At 40.6% G+C, this 12,762-nt stretch overlaps 1 protein-coding gene across 1 annotated transcript in view; it reads left to right on the forward strand.

Moving 5' to 3' along the window:
• The window catches only part of LOC149744369 (dystrophin-like), a 255,473-nt gene that overhangs the window by 22,554 nt on the left and 220,157 nt on the right, over window positions 1-12,762 (forward strand). Inside the window, exon 4 of the mRNA XM_089904939.1 lies at window positions 6,838-7,010. Coding sequence (XP_089761065.1) covers window positions 6,838-7,010 — 173 coding nt within the window. The remainder of the gene's footprint in view (window positions 1-6,837; window positions 7,011-12,762) is intronic.

Here is a 12,762-nt window from a genome sequence, read left to right on the forward strand (position 1 = left end):
AAAAAGAAAACTTTTCACAAATAGGTCTTTTGTAACTCACCTAAAAGTACATCTGCATAGTTTTGTAAGAAGAGGGGTATTTTTCCTGTTAATCACTATCAAATGAATAAGACTTTGTGAATCGTGTGTATTCTCAGTGTAAACTAATGCCAATAAAAGATTATTGGGATATCATGATCTGTATATGTGTTATGCAGAAAAACTTACTTCATAGTCTGATTTGGAAATTGCATTTTTTCTGAACCACCTCAGCACAGGGTCTTCTGAATGCCTATATTTACTGGTCCTCTGCAAAATGGATCACAGATCATTGGTTTAGTGAAGAGTATATATTTTCTTAGTCAGACCGACAGGAGCTTAAGTTTTAACTTCCTCATTTACCATCTTAGTGACATTGGATATAATGTCATCCCTTTCTGGGCCATAATTCCCTCACTGTCAAAAGTGAAAAAAAAATAATGAACACGTATATTTCTTGTCAGGATTAAATGAGAGAATTACCATAAAGCACTCAGTACAGTGTACCATTTTCCTTAGAGGCATATCATACTAATAACTCTTTTTTTTTCCACTCATATTTTAAGAATTTGGAGGGTAAATGAGATGCCGGCTCTTTTTACTAGTAGAGATTACTTTTTTATATAACAGCTTTTTTTGAGATATAATTTATATATCATAAGTTTACCTGTTCTATGTGTAAAATGCAAAGTATACCAAACTGGTTTAGTTCTGTTGCCCAGCACTTCTCAAACTATTTTGAGGAAGAAACAATTCTGCCCATCTGTCAAACATTTTAGGATATTTACAGAGTTGTACAATCATCACAACAATCTAACTTTAGCACATTTCCAGCACACTAAAAATAAATCTCATGTCCATTTACCATCACTCTCCTCTCCCACCCCCAACCCTAGGCAACCATTCATCTATTTTCTGTCTCTATATGCCTGCCTTTTTGGACATTTCATACCAAATGCACTCATACAATATATATTCTTTTATACCTGTCTTCTTTCACTGAACATAATCTTTGAGGTCCATTCCTATTGTAGCAGGTATCACTACTTCCTTTAGTAAGGTTGACTTTTAACTTGAATTGTAGGTTGGTCCTGCTCGGAGTCAGACAGTATGTAGACCAGAGGTATACCTACTGAACTCAGTACCCATATTTTTCTCCCAGTTGACTCCCATATCTTTTATTGTAAACACTCTGAACTGGCTCAGTCCTATTTCACAGCAATATGGGAAGAGAGAGAGAACAACCATAGCGGCTGACAACAGAGAATAGCTCATAAGAGCCTCAAATGAGCCCAAGATTCTCAATTCTGGGCGTTTTTCATGTAGTGATGGTGTCAAATAGAACCAGCAAGGCAACATAGCATCCCCCACCAAACTGGTTTCCTTCTGTTGCTCAGTACTTATCAAACTATCTTGAGGAAGGAGCAGTATTTCCCCCCTTTTCCATTGTGTGTAAATTACAATAAAACTGAAGCATTAGAAAAATGAAATAAAGAGACACATAAAACCCAAGCTTTTTTTTTTTTTTTTGGTGGTACGCGGGCCTCTCACTGTTGTGGCCTCTCCCGTTGCGGAGCGCAGGCTCAGCGGCCATGGCTCACGGGCCCAACCGCTCCGCGGCATGTGGCATCTTCCCGGACCGGGGCACGAAGCCGCGTCGCCTTCATCGGCAGGCAGACTCTCAACCACTGCGCCATCAGGGAAGCCCCCAAGCTTCTTTTTTATCATTAAGCTCAACCGACATAAATAGGACTCTGTAAAATTGCTATGGAAGTTTCTAATGGACTGTCATCTATTGTATTGATATTTATCTTATGGCCTCATAACAAATTGTTCATGGAGAGACCCCAGCTTGCAGGAAACACTTTGAGTTGCACAGATGGCAGTCATGACAAAGCCAGCAGGAGGACTTAGGCGTGCTCAGAGCCCCAAAAGGCTATTTTAATTGTATTTATCACCCAAACTGTCTCTCATATGAGCTCACCCTTTCCTATCTCCTCAAAACCCTTTCCAATTCCCTCTCAACTCACTGCAGGATAGAGTTTAAAACTACCCTGTGTGATATTTTCTTCATTTGCTTGTGCGTGTGCTCATTTTTTAAAATTAGCATGTGGAAGGGCTTTCACATCAGGAATACCAGAAGGAATGCTTTTGCAGTCTTTCCTGGTCTGAGACTTCTCTTAGAGTCTTCTGTTTTCCATCTATGTCCTCAAATCACCATATCCTTGTGATTGCAAGGATGTAGACTGTTCCCAGCCTCTGCCTCTTTATCTTATCTCTCTTCTATCACACTGCCCTGTTCTACTAAAACTACTAAATCTTAGTAGTTCTACTAAAACTACTAAACTACTAAATCACTTTTTAAAAGTTCCTCCTGCTCGATACTCCTCATCATAACCCAATGAATCGCAGAAGATATTTTCACCAAGAGTGCGTATTTGCCTTCTTATAAAATAGTCAAAGAAGCCCTTGAGTCTCAGTAAAGATTAAAGGACACACTGGCCAACCTAAAGTACTTTCCAGATCTACGAGATTAAGAATGACATGAAGAGATGGAAAGATGTGAATCTTTGGTTCCAGTGTCATATACTATGTTATTACTATTGCTGTGGAGGCCTGCTCTCTGAACTTGCAGAAACTCAGGAATGCCAACCCCATTTCCCCTGTCCCTGTTTTTCTGGTTTCTACTTAAATGAAATGATTTGCCTGAAAAATAATGCCTGTATCGAGGAGTAAGCAGCTTTGAGCAAAATTGTGAAGTAGACAATGTGTGTTAGGTGTCCCTTTCTTCCTTCCTTTTAAAGTGCACACCATCCTTTTTAGTGGGAGCAGGGGGTCACCTCGGTTCTGGGAACCAGCTGGAGATAAAAACATATCCTGCTAATGAAGCTGAATCTGGCCTCTGTACCCCGACACCAAATTAACTCTCAGAGACAGAGTTTTGGGTGAAGTAGAAAAGAATATCTTTATTGTTTTGCCAGGCAAAGGGGGCCACAGCGGGCTAATGCCCTCAAAACTGTGTATCCCAACCAGGAGGTGGTAGTGAGGAGTTTTATAGTAATTGTTCAAAGAGGGGGTGATCAGCTTGTGGACATTCTTCTGATTAGTTGGTGGCGAGGTAAGTGGGAGTCAGCATCATCAAACTCCTGGTTCCAGCCCATCTGGGGTGTAGGTGCTTGTGGGCAGCACACTTAACTTTTCCCACCTGGTGGAGGTTTCAGTATCTGCAAAACAGCTCAAAGATATTGTTATGTGTATCCCTTGAGGGGGAACCAGGACCTTGTGCCAAGGCTGCACTACTGTTTCTCTTGACTGCTCCTCCCTTGTCTCTGCATCCCCTCCCTTCCCTAATTAGCAACCGTTTAAATCTGCTCCTTGGAACTCAGGGAAGGTCATGGAGGCTGAAGGAAGCCTATTTCCTGTAATCAAGAAATGGGGGACACAGAAAGGCTTTTGTGCCCAGGAGTCCCCCAGGGTCCTGCTTGGTATCACTAACAGTGGTGTGCTCTCAAGGTCAGACCCCCACCTTTGCTGGCTACCTCAAAAGAAATACTCAATTCCAGGGCTCCTTTACACTGGAATGTTTATGTTATTTATTATGTGCACAACAGATAAGAGAAAGATGGATTTTGCACTGCTGAAAGCCCTTACTGTAACCTCCTGCCTACCTAGTGCCTTCTGGGCAAAACAGGTCTCGATCTTCTGAAGGACTTTCACACACTACCATCCATCCCTTGTAGAAGACTGTTCCTCCCTCTCTTCAGTCCTACCCCTCTGCTGTAACTCCTTTTAGTTACAGGATGGATTCTGGGAAGCAGACTCTGAGTTTGGCAGGCAGGTTGTTCATGGATGCACACCCAAAAGCCTTCTTGAACTCCATGGAGAACTGGGAGCTAGAATGAGCCTTTAGAGTTGTCACGAGTGGGGCTGAAATGGTTGAGTCTTTATACAATTTCCCTTCATCAGTTAATAAGGTGTGCTGCCCTAGGAGGGATGTCACCATAGGTGACATGCTTGTGCCACTCAAGTAGTTCCTGAGGGGACTCATGGGTGATGTCTGCCTTAGGACAGCTGGAGAAACAAGCCCTTCCTTAAAGGAGAATCCTGGTAGTGCATCTGCAGGTCCATTACACCTTCTTTGCCCCGTTAACTCCTAGTCATTTTTTGAAATCAGTGCTCAAAGTCATTTCATTTTTTTCCTTTAAAAAATAGATGTATAGCTGTATTCACACACACACACACACACACACACACACACACATTTATTTATATTGATTCTTTCTGTGAGCCCTGAGGGTGGGGAATTTTTCTGCTTAAAGACTCCCCATAGGAGCCGCTCAGTGTTTGACTGAAGGTTGATCCTTAATAAAGATTTCTTGGTAACTCTCTTTCTGTAGGAAAAGAAGAACTGTTATCTCACATTGCCCTTTATTATTATTTTTTTCTCAGCAACATTTGCACCCAGGTAGAAGCAACAGCAATGAGGCTGAGGCTGATAAGCTGAATTAGTGACATAATGATGCTAAAGGAGCTTTGGATCGAATACCATGTTGTTCTTTAACATTATGTGCATAGAGGGCAGTCTGGCCAAGCATTTCACAAATGAATCCCATTCATCATTGGAGGGTTGCCTGATCAGTGCAAATCCATCAACACCACTGAGCCAGTGTCTGCTGATTCCAACCCTGGTTCAGCACAGGACACACAGGACACATCCTGCAGTCCCTGTACATGGAGGCTGTATATTTTATAACTTTAGACTATGATGAGAAAAATTATATATCTTACATAACTATTTGACCTATTTATTCAGTAAGTAAGTGGCTAAATAAGCAGGTCAGGAAGGAATTAAGAAAACTGGATAATCCACCCCTAAATAATAGATTTAGCTATCAAGGGATGGTGACAAATGTATGCAAAGATTTCACATTTTCACATCAATCCCACGTTTACAAAACATCATCTCAAATCCTTTTCAAGTATTTTAAAGTTATATTTAATAGTCTATCCTAAAATTTGCATTGAATCTTTCATAAAAGGATTACTAACATTGGAGATGTTAAAATATGTATTTTGCCCGAAGGCATTTGTTAACTTCTGCATGGATGAAGAAGAAAATAAAATGTCATATTTGGAATACCCAATAAATATTCATCATCTGATAAAATGTTGGTAGTATATGGACCTTATACTGCCCGAAAGGGAAGACCTTGGTGGTCAAAACCACTCACATTTACTTATATACTTCCTTTAAGTATGTGATAAGGGGACTGACATATTAAAGAAGTAGCCTAGTAATGATTCCTTTAATAGAAAATGTAGACCGTCTGTTCTATAATGAGGTGTCAACTGCATTCTCGAAACCCAGAAAATGGATTTCTGCAGCAGCTGAATTAGAAGAGTGACAGTTGGAAATACAACAACCTGCCGAGTGGCATTTGCACCTGCACACAGCCTAGGACAGAATCAAATGGCCAGAAACCAATTCATGAAAATAAGACCGAACCTGCCCTTTTTCCCCTTTTGCACAGTCTGGGTTTCCGCTTCCCTTCCGGGAGCCGGGGGTGGGAGGGTGGGAGGGTGGGTGGGGCCCAACCAACCAACGCTACTACGTGGCCCCCAGACCCCACCCCCCAGGACCCAGCGGCCCCTCCCAGTCCTGCGCCGCGGCACTCCTGTCTGCGCGTCCTCCTCAGCTCGACCTGAAGCCGCCAGCTGCTGGCGGAGTCGCGTCTCTCATTCGGCCTTCGTTTTCCACACTGTGCCCGTGCTGGGGTCCCTGCTGGCCCTTGGCTTTCTCCTTGCCGCTGCCACCCTGCTGAACAAGTGGCAGGGCTTGTGTAGGCCCTGAATGGACTTCCTACGCGGCGTCACAGCGGCCTTAGTCTCCTTCGCCATCTCCACAGCTGTCGCTTGATGGGACGGGGCTTCGGAACCAAAGCCCAGGCGTTTTCTTTGCCACCATGCTGTTTGCACTTGAGTTCCACCTGATCTTTCACAACGTGGCCGAATTTCTCAAACAAGGGAACTCTGCAGAGGTGACCGCAGCCCACAAAATGGAAGTAGGGAATTCCGACTGTGACTCCGGAGGTGGCCAGGGGGCCGTGTGTTGGGAGGGAGGCTGTGACTTCTCAGAGTAGCAGTGGGAGTTGCTGACGGAGCGGGCCTCGTCACAGCCCTGAGGTGACGTTCCTGAGCCTAGCACACAGGACGGCACCCCTTGCCTTAGCACTGTCAAGCCGCTCTGCACGTGAGGGCATCTTGAATGTTCCACCCCTTCTCCCCAGGTATGGCTCACGGACCTGAAGCCCTTTAACCTCTCTGCCAAAAACAAGTACAAGGGGACAACGTGCGTAGAGCCTTGTTACCTCCCCCTCCCCCCCGGCCCCCCCCCACAAGAGAAGCATTTCATGCTGTGGGCAGAGTAACAGCTAAGACGGAAACCACCACAGGGCCGACCTGCCAGGCCCCAGTCGTTTTTGTCTGCATTTGGTGCCCCTGTTCATGACAGGCACTTTGTCCAGAATGATCCTTCCAAGATTCTTTTGTTCAAGGAGCACTAGCTGCCTCTTCTTTCTTGAGGCAGGGAGAAAACTGACCTTTGCCCTGTCATCTAGGAGTGAGTGAATCTCGGTGCTCATAACTGGCCAAGCATTTCGCAAATGAATCCCTTTCATAATGGGAGGGTTGCCTGATCAGTGCAAATCCGTCATCACCACTGAGCCAGTATTTATTAACTGAAGATTAGAACATTCAGGTTTAAGTTTGTGTGCTTCTTGTTCATGCATTTCCTTATGAAAATATCTTTCCAACACGTAGGTCAAAAATGTAATGAAAAATATCATGGCTGGATTGCAACAAACCAACAGTGAAAAGATACTCCTGAGCTGGGTCCGACAATCAACTCGTAATTATCCACAGGTTAATGTCATTAACTTCACCACCAGCTGGTCTGATGGTCTGGCTTTGAACGCTCTCATCCACAGTCATAGGTAAGATTATCGAAACATTGAATAATTTTTACAAGTATTGATTTAGAGTCTGATATCTTTTTGTCCAGCATGGTTCCTGATCATTTCCCACTATGCAACATGTTATTTATGCTGACCGTATTGATGTAACCATCCATTGGAAGGTACTGAATAAGAATATCCTATTTTTATGTGATATTACACTTAGTTGTCGAAATGTTAAAACTATCAGAGCATGAATGTGGTTATGGTGGAGAGGGGGTATCAACATCTTTGAAATTGAGACTGCCAGAAAATCAAGGTTATATTCTAACTTTGCTAAGAATGGAGTTGGTCTTTCTATACAAATAATGTGTTAGTAATGAGCTTCAGCTGTAGCGTTAAAATGGTTGTAGAACTTATGTGAGTGGCTGTAGTACAATTAATTACCATCATCAGATTAATAATGTGAAAAAGAAACATTTCTCTTGTCAGATACTTAGATAGCAAATACCATAAGGCCCTGTATGTGTGTATATATATGTATATATACTTATATTTCAGGGGTAAAAGAGGCTCTGGGCATCTTAGCAACCAAGGTAAAGAGCAGACCACAATTAATTCTATGACTCAGCACTCAGAATATCAAAAGAAACAATTGCTCTGGAACAGCAAAGCAGTTGCTATAAAGCGTGAGAGTTGTTCTTTTGACCTTCGTAAAAGGAACTCAGTATGACATAGTGAACCAAATGTCCTTAACTATATTCACACTATTATATTTTCTAAGATAAAATAGTTGTTTGCTTTTTCTTGTATAAAGAAGCTCAGTAAGTGAATTAGTAACAGTTCAAGAAAAAGCAAAACAACATGATAAATACATACATTATATATAATGAATACATTCATATATATTGTATGTATAATACATTTACTCTAACGAACATGTGCTTTGGTTTTCCTATGACCCATCTCTTTTACTCAGCCCAATCCCCAGGGTCAAATACATTGCCTTATTAACTGTGCTTGAAATGCCACTGGACTGCATCTGCCCTGATTTTCAATGCAGCTTATCTTTTCTCACTTTGATCTTTCTTTTCTCGACGAGTGTAGTCTACCATTTTCATATGCCAATCTTGCTTCTAGAAACATCCAGAATATAAGTTTTCTTCCTGGTTTACCCGTCCGGGAGCAAATGCTCTCTAAATAAGCATCTTTGTCAGGTGTCTTGCTCCAGCTGGGTTTAATTAACCCCATCTAGACTGAGTTTCCAGGTGAATGACTCAGCAACCTGACTTTGGAAAGGAGGCAGGCTCACACTCAGTCGGCATGTTAAGCGATGTTAATATGTTGTTTTTCCTAAGTGTGACAGGAAGAAAAATATTCCACAGCCTCAGTCCAGCCAGATGAGAGGGGATAGAGACGTTCATTCTGCATTATAAGTCAGTGTTCATTTATGCAGCCACATGCTTCACAGTAAGGGCCGGAACATATTGATCTTGCTGTTCATGTACACATTTGCAGATGAACAGAAATATCGAGGATCGGGTTATGCGGTCCTTGTTGGCTTGTTAGCATTTTCTTTTCAAGTGGAAGACTTCAGTCCTGCAAGCGTGTTCACAGACTACATTTGTTAATATTCCATTTCATGATTTCTGAATGCATTTGTAAGTAACACAATAAACATATCCAGGTTGCCCTGTCACATCTGTCCCTGACCTACTCTTTGTCTCTCCAAATATCTACGTTTATATATTCTTCTGTCATACTGAATGAATCATCAGTAACTACCTTCTCACACATCACATGGTTACTTTTCAAGAGGTTTCTCACAGTTGATAATGCTCGTTCATGAATCATCTCCCTCTTGTTTTTGTCTCTGACAGATGAACATATTGTTTATCTAAAGAAAAAGAGAATGGTTGAACTGTCTGTTCCAGGGTGATTGTCATTGGAACACTTAGGAATGTCATGAGGTGTCCTGATTTCAATAATTGAAAGACTATGTAGAACCAAGGCATGAACTTGATAACGAACATAGGAATTGACAAAGAGCCTTGCCAAAGATCAGGCTTTTAGTGACTTTATATTTCTTTAAGGCTAAATTTTATCTTAATATGTAAGAAATTAAAAGTATTAAATTAAAACAGAGTTCACTACAGTGCAGTTAAAAGGAAGCCAGATTCTACTTTCATGGGAAAACCAAATGATAATTGATTAGAAGTATGCTCAAAATATGCAAATAAGTTGCAATAAGTATAAAGTTGCAGTTAAATTTTTTTCCTAATTTCTTATTTTAATTTATTACCATAGAAGTAACATAGCACGTGGTTTAAAAAAAAAAAAAGTCAAACATTAGAGAGGGAGGCAAAGGACAAAAAGAAACAAAATGTGTCTTCCTGACCTCAGCCCTATCCCATCACTCTCCACTTCCTAGAAGTAGTTACTGTCAGCAACTTCTTCTATTCTTTCTGACGGTTTTCATAATTATATATATCTATTTCTTGATTAATTCATTTCTGACAGTAGATGGATTTATTCCTTAATATGAAGCCCACAAATTTACATCTTATCCCCATCTGTTTCCTGATTTCATCACTATATTATAATCATTTTATTCTTATAATTGTTGCCTGTGTGACTTTAAATGACAGTGGTATACTTATTTTCATCAAGTTTAGACAAGATCTGTTGGCCACCTGAAATGAAGGTTGAGGAAATTATCACCCTCATACATACTTCCTCCTCTTCTCTCCTCTCCACTTCTGTCATTATATTGTTATTCTTGCATCAACAATGTTTGTAACATTTATATCTCTTCTGTAAGTATAGGTTCTTGGCTTGAATCTGTATATTGAAAACGTATTACTGTTATTTTATAAATATAATTAACCTTAAAGTAATAGAAGTTAGTGTTTTTAAGCAATTATTATTTTGTAGGCCCTGTTCTAAGTAAAATAACCCATCTGTTTCTCATGACTTACATACTATCATTGTCCCCATTTCACAAATAGGCAAATCATATAACCTCTCTGTGCCTCAGTTTCCCAAAGATCATTTGATTATGTCAACCTAAACAGAGATAAACGGAGGCAAGGTCAAATGATCAGAAATTCAGTTTATTCAGGAACAAAAGAGGAATTGCAATTTGGGAAACACATGCTGTAACAATTTACAGGCGAGTCTTTTGGGGGTTTGGGGCAGGCTGTGCGTATGGGCAAGGAGCACAGAGAGGGGGCAGTACAGCCGGAGTGCAAGCAGTAAGTTCATTGACTTGAGGATGGGGAGAGATTCTTGGTGGATATTCATTGATTGGGAGATAAGGCTTGATCTTCTGTAAAACAGGCGTTCATAGAAAATCAGCCTCTGAATTCTTAAGTTCTGTTCTTCTGAGGGCACGTGTGGGAAATTCTCCATTTTATATCCTCTGGTTACATTTTTGACTGAAATCTTTTCACAGCTAATATGCTGTAGAGCCAGGATATGGATTCGTAGGGGACTCTGCTTACCTACTAGGCTATGTTATCTCATTCAGTATGTCGGTTTCCTCAAAAGTGTGGGGATCCTTGGTGGCACATTCTTATTTATGACTTATGTTCTAGGTTAGCATGGGAAGGTATGTGGCTTTCCTCTTCAGTTGGTTAGTTTTACAATTCTTTACACATTTGAAAATCATGGTTATTTAAAATGTTAATTAATGGTGAATTTTAATGATTTAAAACATTTTATTAGATTGATTTTAAATGCTAGAAGAGACCTCGAAGGCCATTCAGTACACTTCCTCCTTTTTAAAATGAAAACACTGAAGCTCAAATAGATTACATGACTTAGATAACTCGTCATCCAGGTAACTAGTTAGTGGCTAAGGAGAAGGCGAAGGGGATGAAGGGAAAAGGGCTTAAGTGTGGAAGTAATCCTATTTTTTTATCATACTGATTTAACCTTGTTTACTTTGCTGTAGGTGAGAAACTGGTTTCCCACACTCTCCCACCTATATTCTTTTTCACTCCCCTTAATGAGAGATGGAGAAATGAAGATGGGGCAGAAGTTGCATAGTGAAATTAAAACTTCCCCCAAATAGTCTAAGATTTAATTTTTGTTTCTTAAGAGTCTTTCCACTACTAGAGACAGCTCCCAATTTATACATATTTTAGGTTCTAAAGGGTTTTTAGCTGCTTTGGGTAACTTGAAGTATATAGGGGAGATTAGATTTACTAAGAAGTGCACAAAAGTCTGGTGAATTAAACAGGGTAGGAGCAAGTAGAGAAAAGGAAATGAGAGTCAAAGGAGAATTAAAGTTGCACCTTTATTTTGAATTCTGGTTTCAGAAAATAGCAGCTAACCCCATCCTTGAAACATCTTCTCTTGCAGAGCATGAGTTCTTAAGCAGGAGTCCAGTGACAGGCCCAAATGTCCTAAAATTCTATGTAATTCTGTTTAAAGCTATGGATAGGAATTTTGTCTGGGTAGAAGTTTCATAGTGCTCATCGGATTCTCAAAGGTATCTGTGATCCAGGAAAGATGAAGAAGCACTTAACTAATGGTTTCCAATGTTGCTGGGTAAAATTGTAATTCCTTAACAGCCAAGGCCTTTTATAGACTCATCCCAATCCTCCTCCTAACCATATCTCCCACCACTTGATACTAGAAATCTCCCAGTGGAGCCAGACTTGTGAGGTCCTGACTGACTGGGCACATTCTGCTCTTTCCTTCCCTAAGAACTGTGATTCTCTAATATCCACGCAATTTAGAATTCTATTCTCAAGCACTTTTCTTTAATCTAACCCAAACCACCATTTAAGAGTCCCTTAAGCCTCAAAAAAAACTTTCTTGACCTCTTCAGATTTTAGAAAACCATATATTATTATTATCTGTATTTGTCACACTTAAAATGTATGTAACTTGTGATGTATGGATTTTTTTTCCTCGTTAGATTTAAAATCCTCATAGGATAAGAACAGCCTCTTACACGACTTTGTGTTTTCTCCGTTATTAAGTAAAATGATATTCATATAGTATGTTCTCATCCATTCTCTGGTGTAGTCAATAAATATTTATTGAGCCCCTCCTGTGTGTCAGGTTGGGTTTCTAGAAGTGAACAAACCTGGCAAAAGTAATTCTATATTCTACATTCAAGTGCGGGAGATAGGTAAATAGATAAGATTAATTAAATGTATAATATGTTAACTAGTAGTTAAATGCTAATGATAAAAAATATAAAGCAATTAAGAGGGATAGGAAATGATTCTGTGTAAGTTTGATTTGGGGGCAGGCAGTTTTAGATGGGGGAAGGGCAGGGAAGGACTCATCAATGTGACTTTTGAGTAAAGACCCAAAGGAAGTGGAGGAGTGAGCCATATCTGTGTCTGGGGGAGGAGAATTCCAGGCATAGGGAACAGCAAGTGCAGATGTGGGAAACTATCTAGCCTGTTTGAGGAATACGAGGAGGGAGACAAGAAATAAAATCAGAGAGTTAATGGGGAGCCAGACCATGTAGGGCCTTGTAGGTCGCAGTTAAGTCAGTGAACTTTACTCCCTCGATAGCAAGGATTTGAGAAGGTTATGATGAAACATTTTACCAGATCACTCTGACAGCTGTGCTGAGAATAGATTAACAAGGGCAAGGGTGGGAATAGGGGAGCAGTTAGAAAACTTAGCAGTGTTGTATGCAGGCTAAGATGGTGGTTTGGATTATGGTGCTAGCAGTGAGGATAGTGTGAAGTGGTCAAATTCTGGATATATTTCCAACTAAGTGTTGTATGAGAGTGAAAGAGTCATCAAAGTTGACACCAAGGTT

This window comes from Delphinapterus leucas, chromosome X (assembly GCF_059928025.1).
Source record: "Delphinapterus leucas isolate spDelLeu-1000000601 "Yukka" chromosome X, BTC_Dleu_Yukka2, whole genome shotgun sequence".
Classification (NCBI taxonomy): domain Eukaryota; kingdom Metazoa; phylum Chordata; class Mammalia; order Artiodactyla; family Monodontidae; genus Delphinapterus; species Delphinapterus leucas.